General features: G+C 46.3%; 1 protein-coding gene across 6 annotated transcripts in view; it reads left to right on the forward strand.

Moving 5' to 3' along the window:
• Positions 1-14,954, forward strand: part of Prr5l (proline rich 5 like) — a 93,075-nt gene that overhangs the window by 22,199 nt on the left and 55,922 nt on the right. For 4 of the 6 annotated variants that reach the window (XM_029555701.1, XM_017803001.2, XM_029555702.1 and 1 more), the window contains exons 2-3: positions 1,351-1,642; positions 3,051-3,131. The exons of the other annotated variants lie outside the window; for them this stretch is intronic. In XM_029555701.1, the coding sequence (XP_029411561.1) occupies positions 1,479-1,642; positions 3,051-3,131 (245 nt within the window). In that variant the 5' untranslated portion in view covers positions 1,351-1,478. The remainder of the gene's footprint in view (positions 1-1,350; positions 1,643-3,050; positions 3,132-14,954) is intronic. 6 annotated transcript variants of the gene reach the window in all.

Here is a 14,954-nt window from a genome sequence, read left to right on the forward strand (position 1 = left end):
CCATTCCACTCACTGTGTCTGAAGTACTGAACTTGGGAGGGGCTGAGTTAAGTCTTGAACTCATGTTCACTGGAAAGTCATTGCCTTCAACAAGAAGCTATAAAGTGTCTTGTGATTTGCTACAAGGAACAATGTGTGTGTGTATGTGTGTGTGTGTGTGTGTGTGTGTGTGTGTGGTGTGCGCACACGGTGTGGTGTGTGATAGCACACAAGGAGGTGGAGGTTAGGAGACAACTTGCGGCGGTTAGTTCTCTCCTACCGCATGGGTCCCAGTGATAACTAGTTTGCTCTGCTTGGCAGCACTGTCTTCACCCACTGAGTCGTCTTGATGGCACTTAAAAAAAATTATGTTCCCAGGCCTGTGTTGAGCTCACTCTGTAGCCCAGATGGGCCTTGAACTTCTGATTCTCCTGCCTCAGCCTTTTGAGTAACTGAGATTATAGGCCTACACCTCCAGATCCTGCTCAAAAACATGATTCTTAAGCCTAACCACACTGGGAAAGTTGGATTTAGTTAAGCAAAGAGCAAAAGGAAGATAATTCTGGTGTTGAAGAGTAGGAATTAGGCGCAAAAGCCTGGAATGGGAAGAAACATGGCATGAACCAGGCCGGAGGCATGACCACGGGACAGGCACACGATCCTGAGCCATCACTGTAAACATTGCCCAGAGCCTGTTGTCTGGAGCATACTGCTCCATAAATACTTCTTGAATGAATAAATACCCAAATAATCAATTGTCTTTTCCACAGAGTTTGAGTCTCCTGTGGGCAAAACTTGGGCCTTAGAAGGTTTGGATGCTCCATGTTTTACAATGCTCAATACATATCAAACACCCAGGAAAATATGTCCTGATGTCATGATGTGCCTGAGAGAGGAGGCACTGATGCCCTGGAAAATACTGAGCACCATGTGACTTTTTACACTCTCTGTGAGCCACCCATAATAGGCCATCTGTCTCTTGACTGGGGGTGTGGCTCAGTGGTGAGCTGGCTTAGCATGCTCCAAACCTTGGCTTTTATCCCCAGCACTAAAAAAAAAAAAAAGTTATTGCTCAAGTACAACACTATGGGGTCCATAGAAACCCAATGATGCTCAAAAAGATGAGAATGCATAGAAACCAGCAGCAAGACAGCTTAGCAATCAAAGTTTTGTAGGACTGGCCACCTGGATGACCACAGGGTTATACCAAAGAGTCTTGAGTACACTTGTGAATGGGAGCTCCGAAGGCGACAGAAGCTCTTGGTCTATCTCTTCACTGATTTTAGAATCCTTTAGTTGGAGAGTCCAGCCAACATCCTTTAGATACATGTGCTCAGCCAGGTTCTCAGTAATGGCTGCCTGTCATTTCAGGTGCTGGCTAAGAGTGTGGTTATAAGAGAGCCCAGAACAGCTCTGGAAGAAGCCCTGGGAGACGCCCTTTCCGTGGGTGACCGGAACCTTCTGGTCCTTAAGACACAGCTCAGACCTCACCTGGACTTATGACCCGTGGCCTTGCTCCCCTCCTGCCCATTGAGTTCCACAAGATGGGCTCCTTCCGCCGGCCCAGACCTCGCTTTATGAGTTCCCCAGTGCTTAGTGAGCTGCCCCGCTTCCAGGCTGCTAGGCAGGCTCTGCAGCTAAGCTCCAACTCTGCCTGGAACAGGTAAGGGCCCATGGGGCTGACACCACCAGGATCAGGGTCTTCGTTATCTGGGGATGGGCTGAGTGTCTGCTACTTCCGGGATCTCTGCTCAGGAAGACTATGATCAAAGTGCAGGTGATGGACAGAACGGGTGTTCTGACATCCAAATCTGCGTAGTGTTTCCGGTGAGAAAGTAGCTCACTGAGAGCCCTGGCCTATCAGAGTCAGTTAATAACTGGGAGCACTGGGGTAGAATTTACAGTTAATTGCTCATAATCCTTAGTCACCCCAAAGAGTGGGTGAATATCTGAGGGTAGGGTCTTAGAAGTGACCTCAAATCACCTGTTCATCTATCTGGGCATGGTGGCTCATGCCTTTAGACCCAGCACCCAAGGAGACAGAGGTGGGTGGGTCTCTGTGAGTTTGAGACCAGCTCCATTTACATAATGAGCTCCAGGCCAGCCGAGGCTGCATAATGAGACCCTGTCTCCTCAAAAACAAAATAAGTGATCTCAAATTACCTACTCATCTGGGAAGATGAGATGTGTTTGTATGTGAAGTTCAGTGGGTGGCTTAAGCCACAGTCTCTGGCCCATAAGCCACAGGTACTCAGGAGAGGACAGTAGGGAGCTTTTGGAGGTGTCCAGTAGAGTCCACAAAATAAGCCTTGAGCAGACTAAATCAGTACTGCCTTACAAGTCTGTGTGCTACTGGTTTTCAAATCTGTGTAGGACTCTGGGTAAGTTAAAGCGTTACTGAATTCTTTGTGGGCTTTTTCAGTGACTGGCCACAAAGTACACTCAGCTGATGTGGCTCAGGAGGGCTGTCTGGAATGTTGTGGTGTTAGGTGAGTCTTTATCTTTTGTAAAAGACCCTTGGCACAGACAAGATTATAATCAGCTCTTCTGCAGATGTTTTGGGCTGGGGTCCCCGAGAATGGGGAGTTGAGCCCTGGGAAGGGAATGACTCTGATAGTACACCTCCCTCTCTGGGGTGGAATTAAGGGAGCAGGGAGGCTAGCCCATGGGAAATTCTATCAGAAAACCAAGCAGTTATCATTTTTATCCCCTACCCACAAGCACCCCGAGATAGTGACTTCCGAGCTGTGAGAATCCACTCAGGGTCAGCTCCTGCTGGCAGTAGATGCATTTTGAACTCTTTCCGGCCCCAGTGGTGCAGCAATCAGGGAATGGATCCCATTGCCTGCTGCAGGTGAGGGAGCAGTGCTCTGTGGCCTGCAAGAGGGCTGGGGCTACATCTGAGTTCTTTTCCCTCACTTCCCTGCCCCTACTTCTGAGACATAGAGAAGGAGATGTGGCTGTGTGCCCTAGGCTTCCTGGCTCTTCCACGACCTTCCCTCTGGACTGCTTATAGAAATGGCCCTGGGGGACAGATTGTCTAACCAGTATGTGTTTCTGTTGCCCTGCAGTGTGCAGACAGCTGTGATCAATGTCTTCAAAGGGGGCGGCTTGCAGAGCAATGAGCTCTATGCACTGAATGAAAACATCAGGTATGTGGCTGCCCAGGACCAGTGCCGTTTCCCCACCAGGAGGCTTAAGGTTTTCCTTTTTGTTGTTCTGTGTGGTTCTTGCTGCTCCTCTGTCTAATGTTAAGTTACTCCTGTGGCTGTTGAACTCTGAACGCTTGTCCATGTAGACTTTTGTTCTGATATGATGAGCCATTTGTTCATGTATGTAATGCATTTCATGCTGGAGGCACAAGTTGATACACACTAGTTGGCATTTATTCGGTAAATGATTTTTTTGTGCTCTGCTTAATCGTTAGGCACCATATTAGGCAATATGACTTAGTGGTTGGAACCGGACTACTTTGGATTTTATTGCTGTTAGTGAAAGACTTAGCAACAAATATTGGGGTACCTCCTTGATGGTCAGATGCTAAAGCAGACAGATGTGGGCTCTGCTGTCCTGGAATTTTTTTTTTTTTTTTTTTGAGACAGGGTCTCATGTAGCCCAGGCTGACCTAGATAGCCAAAGATGACCTTGAACTCCTGATCCTCTTGCCTCTACCTCCTGAATACTGGGATTACAAGTGTGCACTGCCGTGCTTGGTTTGCACTGCTGGGGATAGAACCCAGGACCTCTTACATGCTAGGCAAGTGCTTGGCCAACTGAGCAACATTCCCAGCCCACTCTCCTGGAATGTGTGTTCAGTGGGGAAGATGATTATTTGTCAATAATTACACAAATAAAATGTAAAAGTGTTACAACACAACTCACATATAAAAGCATGTCATATTTGATCTTGCCAAGGAGACCAGAGACAATATTTGCTCTGTGATCTGAGGGTAAATGGGGATTCATTAGGGAGAGAGGACCCTAGGTGGTAGGATCAGCAGGTGCAAAGACCCTGTGGTTGCAACGAGCAAGGAATTGAAAGAAGGCCCAAGTACACAGAGGACTGGAGGTTGAGTAGTGGTACAGTTGGGTTTGTATCTTGGTGAAACCGGAGTAGAGGGCAGGGCCCAGAGCACCGGAGTCTTCTAGGGCCAGGAGGTTGAACTAGCCAGTCTTTTAGTGCCTTGGCATTAATTCCGTTTTGGGTATGTTAAATGCAGAATATCTGGGCTAAAGACCCAGCCCTGCAGGGGGCAGAACAATAAATAAGACCATTGTTTAGGTATTGTTTATATTGAATTAAAGACTGTGTTAAGGTCAGTGGGTGTTTATGAGCTCTGTTTTCATTAAAACTGTAGAGCCCATAAATAAACAGCTGTGTTACATGTCTACCCATGCACTTGAATTTCATGTCACAGTTATATAAATCTGAAAAGAGACAAAGGAGCCCAACACCTCATTTTACAGGGAAGGAAAGCTGGGCCCAAGAAGGTATTTTTCAGGGGCAAAGTTGGGTCACCAGTCATCAAGGTCGCAAGAAAGAGCCCAGTTTATTCCTACCACTGAGAGCAAGAAAGAGCCCAGCTTATTCCTACCACTGAGAGCCTGGCCTTCCCGGAGGTTCTTTGGCCCCCAGTGGAAGTATAAATAAATAATCAGCAGCTCAGGAATGTACTAATTGTTCCTCACTTTGTGAGACAGATCCTGAAATTGTACTTCAAAGCCCTCTGTGGGCAGCTAGGAAGGCAAGCCTGATGTCACCTGCTCTGTAGCTGAGGGAACCAAGAAGCCACCAGGTGCCAAGGGGACTTCTAAACAGTGAAGTAGGCCCTGGTGAGGGCGGAGAAGCTCCTAGTCTTTTCCCAGAGAGGCTCATGCTGCCAGAATATGGGTCCACTGACATTTCATCTTATTTCTCAAGAACTGGAAACTGTTATATGATATTTCCTGATTTATTATTGTTTTGGATTTTTATTTTATTATTTATTTTTATTATTAATTTTATTCTAGGTAGACCAGGCTGACCTGCTTTGCACAGAGGTCTTCCTGCCTCTGGCTCCCAATGCTGGGATTAAAGGCATGGACCAACATGCCTGGCTTATTTTTTTTCAGCTTTACATTTTTTAAGTTCAAAAAATTTTTATTTTATTTTATGTGTATGAGTGTCTTGCCTGCATGTATGTAAGTGTGCCACATGTGTAGAATGATGGCAGAGGCCAGAAAAGGGTATCAGATCCCCTGGTACTGGAGTTACGGACAGTTGGTTGTTAGCACCCATGATGATATTGGGAACTGAACTTGGGTCCTCTGCAAGGGCAACCAGTGCTCTTAACCGTTGAGCCACCTCTCTAGCTCTTTACGTTTTTTTTTTTTTTTTTTAAGTATTATTATGCTGGGTGTGGTGGCGCATGCCTTTAGTCCCAGCAGAGGCAGGCAGATCTCAGTGAGTTCAAGACCAGCCTGGTCTACATCATGAGTTCCAGGACAGCTGGGCTCCAAGGAGATCCTGTCTCAAAAAGACCAAAAAAATATATATATAATAATAATAATAATAAATATTATTTTTAAAAAATTATCCGACTTTTAAATGTCAGTAAAGAATCCAAATTTCTTCACCATTGGTGCAGAACACATAAACACATCTGTGATCTGAGTGCAGCCCACAAGCTACTTGTTACTAAGATTGACCATAGTGTGCATGGGGAGGCATTGCTGTTATGTGGACATATTGAGTCTCAGAGAGTTCTAGGTACCTCATGTGTACCCACACATCCACCTCTTTGTTATGCAGCTTATATTTGAGAAAACTGTGGGTAAATGAAATCACTTAACTTGCCTAAGCTTACACAGCTATAAAAATGGATCAGGATTTGAACTTCTGCCAGACTTACACAGCTGCATTTGTCTGTTTGGGCTGCTGTTACCACAAGACTCTGTGGATTGAATAACAGAAATATTTTTCTGTGTCCTGGAGCCTATAAGCCTAAGGTCAAAGTGTTGCTCAGCTCAGTTCCCAGTGATGGTCACCATTTCACTGTGAGCTCACATGACCTCTTCTTTGTGCATTCAGAAGTGGAGAGTCGGGCCCTCTGATGATTCTTATAAGGACACTACTCCACCTTGAGAATCATACCCTCAAATCTGTCTAAAACTAATCATCTCCCAAAGGCCCTACCTCCAAATACTGTCATATCGGGAGTGAGGGCTTATATGTGGGAATTGGGATGCTGGGGCGTACAGTTCAGCGCCCAGCAACACCCTCACTCTCTGTGACCTGGCTGCTGATCTCTTGACTCTCAGAGGGTTCCACAACACCTGTACCATATTGTGGTGCTTGTGGGAGAAGTTTTGCTCTGAATGGTTGAGCAGATGTGCCCGATTTTTCTGCCTTCATTCCTTTCACTGGGCCTCCGTGAACCCATCCCATACTGTGTGCTGATTCTAGGCCTCATCTGAGGAGCAGCACCTCCTTCAGCCCTTCTTTCTAGTGATAGGGTACCACTAAATATTCCTCTCTGTTTAATAGTGATTTTTCAGCCTGCTTGACCTCCACTTGCCTCTGTGCCTTCTGTCCTGACAGCTCTAGCTGAGGGACTGGAGTGGAAAAAAGGCTTTCCCATTATGGAGGCTCAGAGGACATGTAGGAGTGTGAAGCATGTCCCAGGCAGATGTGTGATCTGGACATTTCAAATTCCATAGAGCAAACCACGCTGCACATGCTCTCACATCTGCAGTGTCTCTGTAGAAACACGGCTGCCCTATGGACCTCAACACTGAAACACACACTGCTCTGGCCATATTCTCATGGACAGTGGGTTTTGAATTTCCTTTTCTTTTCCCAAGACCTGCTTGCAGAACAGGTTTGAGAGATTGAGGGTATTAGGGTGGACAGTACAGGACAGTGGGAGTATTAGAAAGAAGATGTGGAAGAAGGAAAGGTTAAGTTATCCCAAGCTCATTCTTCAGTTAATCATGACAACCCTACTACATGTTCTAGACTCAGTAAAGAGAGCCAGCCGCCTCTGGATTTAGCTTGGTGGAGCCCTTTGAGCTTGGAGAAGTTGCTTAATTTTCCCAAGTCTGTTTTTCCTTTCATAAAATGAGAGTGATAATAATAGCACCAACCCCATGGTGCCTGGAAAACTGCAATCCCTTTTAAGTGCCTTAGTATAAGATCTGGTCCAAAATATATGTTTAATGAATGTTAGGCATTCTTATTGTTGTTATGGTGGGTGCTTGGGAACAACGAGGTGTTGAATGGGCATGCAGGGCCTTGTGCTGAGCTGTCCTGGGGGTAGAATGGCATGAAGACTTCCCCAGTGGGTTGAGTGAGGTGAGCTCACTTTGACCTTGAGAGTAGGATGGGCTCCCCCAAGAGTGCTGAGAACTGAAGTTTGGGTGAGGCTGAATTCTTACAAGGAAAGCTATTTCTTCTTTCTGTGGAGACTGAGAACAAGAGGAAATGACTCTCAGTTCTCCATTCTATTTAGCCAAGCAGTAATAAACTTTTTGATGGATACCCAAGTTCCGGTGTCAAAGCCTGAATCCTCTTCCCTAGGTCACACATCCCAGTCAAGTTTGACTTCCTCTCTTCTCTTCCCTGTCCTCCTCCTGCTCCTCCTCTTCCTCCTCCCCCTTCCTCTTTGTGTGTGCTAGCATGTGGTAGTAGTGGTGGTGTGTCTGTGTGGAGAGTACGTATGTGTTCCTGTGGGTACGTGCGCATACTCAGGGCAGAGGTTGATGCCAGGCATCTTCTTTGGTTGTGCTCTCTGCCATTTTTTTTTTTTTTCTTTTAATAATCTTTTTGAGACAGGGTCTCCCTGTAGCCCCAGCTGGCCTCGAACTCACTATGTAGACCAGGCTGGCCTGGATCTCACAGAGATCTGCTTGCTTCTGTCTCCAGAGTGCTAGGATTAAAGGTATGTGCCACCATGTCCACTTCTACCTTATTTTCTGAGACACTGAACCTGGAGCACATCTATTTGGCTAAATTGACTGGCCAATGAGCTCTAAGATTCACCTGTCTCAACCTTACCTGTTGCTACAGTTAGATTTAGGAGGACAGAAAAAGGAAGGAGTTCAAAGTTAAGAAATAAGAACTAGAGCCAGACCTGCAACAGGCAAGGAATAGTTCTTCTTTAATTCAGGAGAACATAGCAAAGGGCTGGTGTCTTGACCATGGGTACGGACATTAGCACCAATTAGCAGAGCAATCTGGATTTATATAGGGACTCTAGTGAACACAGCTGTGGGAATTTGCTCTGTGTCAAGTGTCGGGTATCAGGGAACTTGAGGTTGACTCTGTAAACAGTCTCTGTAGTGATCAGTTGATAAGGCCAGGCCCCCAGAGCAGGCTATGGCACAGCAGGAGTTAACAAGTCTCTGTCAGCCAGGAAAGTGACCAGTTGATAAGGTCTGTTCAAAGGCCAAGCCTCCAATTTGGCCCATTTGGCTGCCTTAAGGAATTTATGTCCTTATGGCTTCCTTTAAGGAAGCTCATAGCTCTCCTGCAAGTTACACATTCTATCAGTACCATGCCCAGCTTTTACATGGGTCCTTGGGATCCAAACTTAGGTCCTTGTTGGTGCAACAAGCACTTTACTGTCTGAGCCATCTCCTCAGCTCTTCTGGCCCTCTTTCTAGTCATGGAGTCAGGATGCACCTGGAAGATGTTGATACTTGCAAGTAGGAGCCAGTGTGTAGGATGACCGGGAGGGCAGGCATTTATGTAACCAGATCTTATAATGCAGTATTTGCAAACATTAGCCCTTTGTGTCAATGAAAACAACTTATGTCTTTCCAGATAATCTTTGAGGTTTATATGAGGAGGAACATTGGCCTGAGATGGCTAAGTTCTAAAACACATGACTGAATTTAGAGACAAAGAGTAAGTCCATCCAATATAGAGTGGCCAATTTTTCCCCAAACAAAAGCCAAGGCACCTGGCCTGTCAATATGAAAACCGTAAATCCAAATATTTTCTATTAAGACTGCCTTAGGAAGCGGATTTATATGATGTTATATCTCCAAAGGTAGGAAGATGACCTTTCTGAATGGACTTATTCTGGCCAATTACCAGTCATCACTGTCTGCAATTCTCACTTCTGAGTTTCCATCTGTCCTGACTTGGGCTCAATCTGCACATCGTCCTGTCTGAATTCTCTGTGGGACTTTGATGTCATGTTTAATATCCTAGTCTCACCTCTGGTTGGTGCATCAGGGCTGATGACCCAAGCCTGGCTTTGAGGTTTGGGATTCAGGAGTCCTCCAAAAGCGGGAGTGGTGGAGCCCCACTGCAGAGTACACTCTCCCTCAGTAGTCAACAACTCTTCTCTGATGTGACCAGGAAGAGCTAGAAAAGTAAGAAAATCAGAACTGATGTTGACTGGTTCTCATGAGAACCTGTGAAAGTAGATTCCTAAGCGGGCTTGTACCGGGTGGTTGGAGCTGTGTAGATGGAGGGGTCATTGGGACTGCTGCTCACTTACTGGGTGATGTTTGTGGTAGGCTCTGCTTGGGTCCTCGACATGTTCTTGGGTCGTCATTGAGGTAGGTAGTTCTCTCTCCCAGGGAGCTTCTAGGAAAAAAAAAGGAGCTGGGCAGAATCACTACCCCTTGTTTTAAGTGGCATGGCAGTAGGCGGGTACATAATTAGATTGAGGGCAGGGTGATTCCAAAGTTGAAATCTGAAGGTGTGAACAGGTGGGAATCAGGCAGACAGCACAGCTGAGGGTGTAAGTGTCTCACCACCTCTCACTCTATGGTCTCAACTCCCAGAGATCTTTTTTCTCTACAGAAACAAGTACTCAGAAATGAGGTTTTGAAGCCAGAGATGAATTATCTGCAGCTGGCCTAAGGCAGGAAGTGGATAATTTTCCTTCTTTCCCCTACTATACCACTTCTGTTCTTGGGGAGGAAGGTGGTGATATAAAGGGAACACAAGAGGTTTTCAAAGAGAGGAGGTTCTGAGAACTGTGTTTGACCTCTGACAGGCCTAAGACTTCCTTCTGAGGTAGTTACTCAAATCCCAGAGGGAAATCCACCGTGGCATTTTCTCTGAGCCTATTGACTATAGCAGTAAGTACAGCTGGGGAAAGCGTTGCAACAGATGGGAAGGGGAGCCTGGGTCCCACCACAGAGGACAGCAGTGTGAGATTCGAATGACTGTAGCAGGTGCTTGCAAAGCATGCAGCATGTGCCAGGCCCTTCTAAGAGCTGCGTGTATGTTGACTCTTGTGCAACTGTCATGCCCGTATTTCCTAAATAGATGCTGTCTCTCTGTCTTATGGATAAAAATGTACAGTCCCACAGGTGGAGAATAACTAACTCACTGGAGTCTTCTAGCTAAGAAGTGTTGGAACTTAGATTTAAACCCACACTGCCAGGTCTGGAGAGATGGCTCAGAGGTTAAGAGCACTGACTGCTCTTGCAGAGGACCCAGGTTTGATTCCCAGCACCCACGTGGCAGCTAACAACCATCTGTAACTCCAGTCTTAGGTGATCCAATGCTCTCTTCCATTGTACAACATGGGTGTACTTACATACATGCAGGCAATACACTCATACATATAAAATTAAAATAATAAAAAAATATTTAAAACCACACTGACATCACTGACATGTTGACAGAAGATGCTAGAGCCCCACAGACCTGGCATGGTCCATATTCAGGCCCCATGCACTTGGGCATAGGATCACTAACAGATCTTAAGGCAAGTGGGAATGGTGTCTTCTGAAAACCCTAGTTTGGGAGCGTTCCGTGAGGTCTGTCTTTATTTTTAGGTAGGGTCTCACTGTGTTGATCAGGCTGGCCTCAAACTCACAGAAATCCATCTGCTTCTGCCTTGGATTTGCTGGGATTAAAGGTGTACACCCTCACATCCAACCCTTGAGATCTGTCTTTTGAGTTTAGACGGATCTGCCCAGTCTTGTTTAGGCACTTTGTACCTGCTGCAGCTGAGAAATAAACTTGCCTTTGGAAACAGGAAGCTTATTTAGAGGGAAGTGGCAATCAGAAACCAATGCAGCTGGTGTGTAAGTTAACCTAAATATTGTTTAGAACTCTGATCATTTCCTCTAAAACTCAAGGTTTCTAATCTTTCTGGAAAGTTCAGATCTGGCAATGTTAGACCTAAAGACTGGTGTGAAGCCAGTCAGGGGATCTGAGATCTGCCTGCTGGAATTTTCTTCAGCTTTCACTCTTCATTCCCCCTCCCTCCTCAGTTTGCCTACTGACGCTGTGGACATAGCACACACCTCCATTTGAGCTGTTCTGAGCATCAATCTCTGGTAGGCGAAAGAGGGCAAACTGGAAGGCTCCCATCTGGGAGGCTGTGGGAGAATTTGCAATGCAGTGTGCCAGTTGCCCAAACAGTATGTACTTCATAATTAGGAGCTCAGCTCATGACCTTTCTTGCCTCCTTGTTCCTCAGTATCCTCATTGCCACCCACGGGTGCAGACAGAGTTAGCTGGAACTGGTAGCATTTCAGGGACACTAACTCCAGTGAGTCCTGGTGGAATGGGCCAAAGGACTTTTTTAATGAATATTTTTGAGTTTTCGTGGATTTCATACAACAAATCTTAACCACTTCTAAACTTCCCTCCCCCATCCACATCCCCTTATTACCCCCCGCCACCTGATTTCATGCATTTTGTCATATACGATAAGGCCTATCTGGTTAAGCTTTTGTATCCAGATGCCCCTCAATACAAGTTCATCTACTGGAGTCTAGTTAGTCTTTTTAGAGTTACTCCCTTAAAGAAGATCTACTCTACCACACCCAGCAGTAATCAGTTGCCAATAGTTCCTTGGCTAAAGTTGGGACCTGCCGCCCATTTCCCAAGTTCCATGCTGGACTTTTGTCTGATTGAGTCAGCATGGGTCTTGTGCATGCTGTCACCGTTGCTGCAAGTTCATATAAGCAAGTTCCCAGAGGCCTGAAATCCTCTGTTTCCTTATGTTCATGCACCAACCCTGGCTCTTACAATCTTTCTGCCCCTCTTCCATAAGGATTCCTGAGCCATGGGTAGGTGAAGTTTAATATAGGAGTCTTGTCCAGGGAAACACACTCTGCGGTCTCTTACTCTCTGCACCTTGGCCAGTTGTGGCCTTCTGTGTGCATTGCACTCTGTTGCATGAGGAAGCTTTGCTGGTGAGAGTTAGGAATGTATTAGTATTCTTTCTACCCCCTGTTCTGCTATGTTGCGTGGGCCTTAGGTGTGGAGGTTCCACTGTAGATGTATCACTTACAGCTAGGCATCTTTCAGCTACTTATTCTCTGTGTGTGACAAGTTGTGGAACTCTGTAATAGCCTCCATCTATTGCAAAAAGAAGCTTCTTTAATGAGTGGTGTATGACTTGTCTGTAACTATAAGGATCCATATTTAGTATACAATAAGAAATTTCATTTGTCTAGAGATATGGAAGAGATCAAATTTTCTCTAAAATCTATGTCCTCTCCAGCCACATGTATTTAGCTGTGTTTATATTGAGGCCCATGAGATCCCTCCCACTGAGAGGGCTTTAAGTCCAATTAGATAGCTGTTAATTATTGTGCTGGATAGCCTTAGTGTCAACTTGACACACCTGGGTAGAAGGAGCCTCAATTGGGGAGTTGCCTCCATAGGACTGACCTGTGGCCATGTCTGTAGGGCATCTTCTTGATTATTGAGTGATGTGGGAGAGCCCAGACCACTGTGGGTGGTGCCACCCCTGGGCTGGTGGGCCTATGTTTTATAAGAAAGTAGGTTGAGCATGGGCCAGGGGAGCAAGCCAGTAAGCAGTGTTCCTCCATGAGCTGTGCTCCAGCTCCTGCCTCCAGGTTCCTGTCCTGAGTTCCTACCTTGGGCTCCCTGATGAACTGTGACCTGGGAGATGTAAGACAAATAACCCCTTTCCTCTCCAAGTTGGTAATGGCCAAAGTGTTTTGTCACAGAAATGGAGAAACAAACTAGAACAATTACCCCCAAGATAAAAGTGCCACTACTACACCACTGTAGTTTGTTGTGCTGGTTGTTTTTGTGGTTATTCGTCTTTGAAGTTGGAGTTGGACCATTGATGGATTTTCTCCCTTAGCAACTTGCATAGTATCCTCTAGAGCTATGAGAGTTAGTCTTCAGGGAGGAGGCTTCCAGGTCAGTTCCAGCTCCATGCTCCAAGTCCTGTGTCTGAAGTACATCCTGGCTTCAGCAACAGGGTCTTACCTTCAAGTTCTAGAAGGGCTCTGACAATAGCCTGCGTTATTTTGGAAGTCTCTTGGACTACCCTGACCAACAATTCAAAGGGAGGTTTCTCCTGTCTGGTACTGTTTCTTGTTATATGACCTTCAGATATACACATGCCCTCATGTTCAGGTAGTGTATGTATATTTTTCGGTAGGTGTTTGAGTTAATACATTTCCACTCTGGTCTTTCACACCATGTAAGTTTTATTTATTTCTCTTCTCTCTCTCCCCGTCTAACCTTCCTCCTCCCTCCCCAGTTAAAGTGCTCCCATTTCCCCCCATTTTCAATCCTTGATAATACCTATCTCTTATTATTCCACCTCTCTTGAGTTCCTACTTCTTTACCCCCATGACTCCTTATATGTCCTTCCCTCCTCCCTTCCCAGTTGAATACCCCCATTTACCAGAGGGCTTTGAAGGGTGCGCTTTCGTGTTGCTACCTGAAAGACTGCCTCTTCCAAACAGGTCCTGTTGCAGCAGTGAGGTGAAGAAATCTTAAGAGAAAGAACAGTTGGGTTGGATGGAATGGAATGGAATCCAACTATGGAATCTGGCATGGGCCCCTATCTGGAGAACACCATTCTTCCTGGATTTTGAAGCAATCTGTGTAGATCCCACAAAGGAGCCCCAGGGGAACTTCGGGCAGCCCTGACTTGCCAATATTTAACAACCTGTATTTCTCTCTTGACCCCTCTTGGTTGAATGGTGGCACATGCCTCCAAGTGGCCTCCTTGTCTCTGGTGTTACTTTGGAAGAGAATTGGGGCAAACAGAGGGAATTGGCTGTCCTGCGTCTTTTCACCTGTGTACAAGGGAAACTGGCTTCTAAGCTAGGTGGCTCTCCAAGTTCCTTGTGCCCTGAGCCTCTCTGCTTTTCTGGAGCACAGCTTTGCAGCTGCCTCTTTTACCTCCAAGCCCACAGGAGTGGAAGCTGAGTTCATAGCATGGTGAGGAATGACATCAAGGTTCTGTATTGTAGCAGGGAGTCCTGTGAATTGGGATGGAGGCTCACTTGGCTACCCTGGGGACGGGAAGGGTGACACAGCACAGCCCAGTGAATCGTTCCCCTTTTTCCACTGTTGTGACTCTGACTGAACTGCATGTCATTTCCCCTTTCACTGGTCTTATATGTCACACATAAACGTTCCCTTCCCATGGCTCTCTGCTCCCCAGCTTGCTTCTCCTTCTAGCTTAGTGGCTTATGGTAGGGCTGATTGTGAAAACTCTTGCCAAGTGAAGCCAGGCCTGGGAGCTCCAAATGTGAAACTGATTGTGTGCATGTGGCCTGGGCTATGAGGTCTATTTATGTCAGCCTCTAGTCCCAGCAGCTCTTAAGGTCCATTCATGTCAGCCTCCAGCCCCAGCAGCCCTTTTCCCCACACAGTATCCATCTTTCAGCCGTTTGAATGGTTGTCTGGTCCTAACATGCTACCCCTTTCACAGGTTTCCCAGGGCCTTAATCTGAGATTATGCAAGGCTACTCTGGCTGTCCTGGGCAGATGTGAAAGAGCAGAAGGCTGGGTGAGGGGTGGGAGACAGACCTGGAGAGATAGCTCAGCAGTTAAGAATGCTTTGATATTCTTCAAGAGTTCAGCTCCCAGCACTCACATCAGGTGGCTCACACCCATTTAGAACTCCAGCTTTGGGGGATCCAATGCCCTCTTCTGGCCTTCTGGCCTCCATAGACACCCATATACATATCACACACACACACACACACACACACACACACACACACACACACACACGGGG

Source organism: Nannospalax galili, unplaced genomic scaffold, assembly GCF_000622305.1.
Source record: "Nannospalax galili isolate Female #2095 unplaced genomic scaffold, S.galili_v1.0 scaffold126, whole genome shotgun sequence".
Lineage (NCBI taxonomy): Eukaryota > Metazoa > Chordata > Mammalia > Rodentia > Spalacidae > Nannospalax > Nannospalax galili.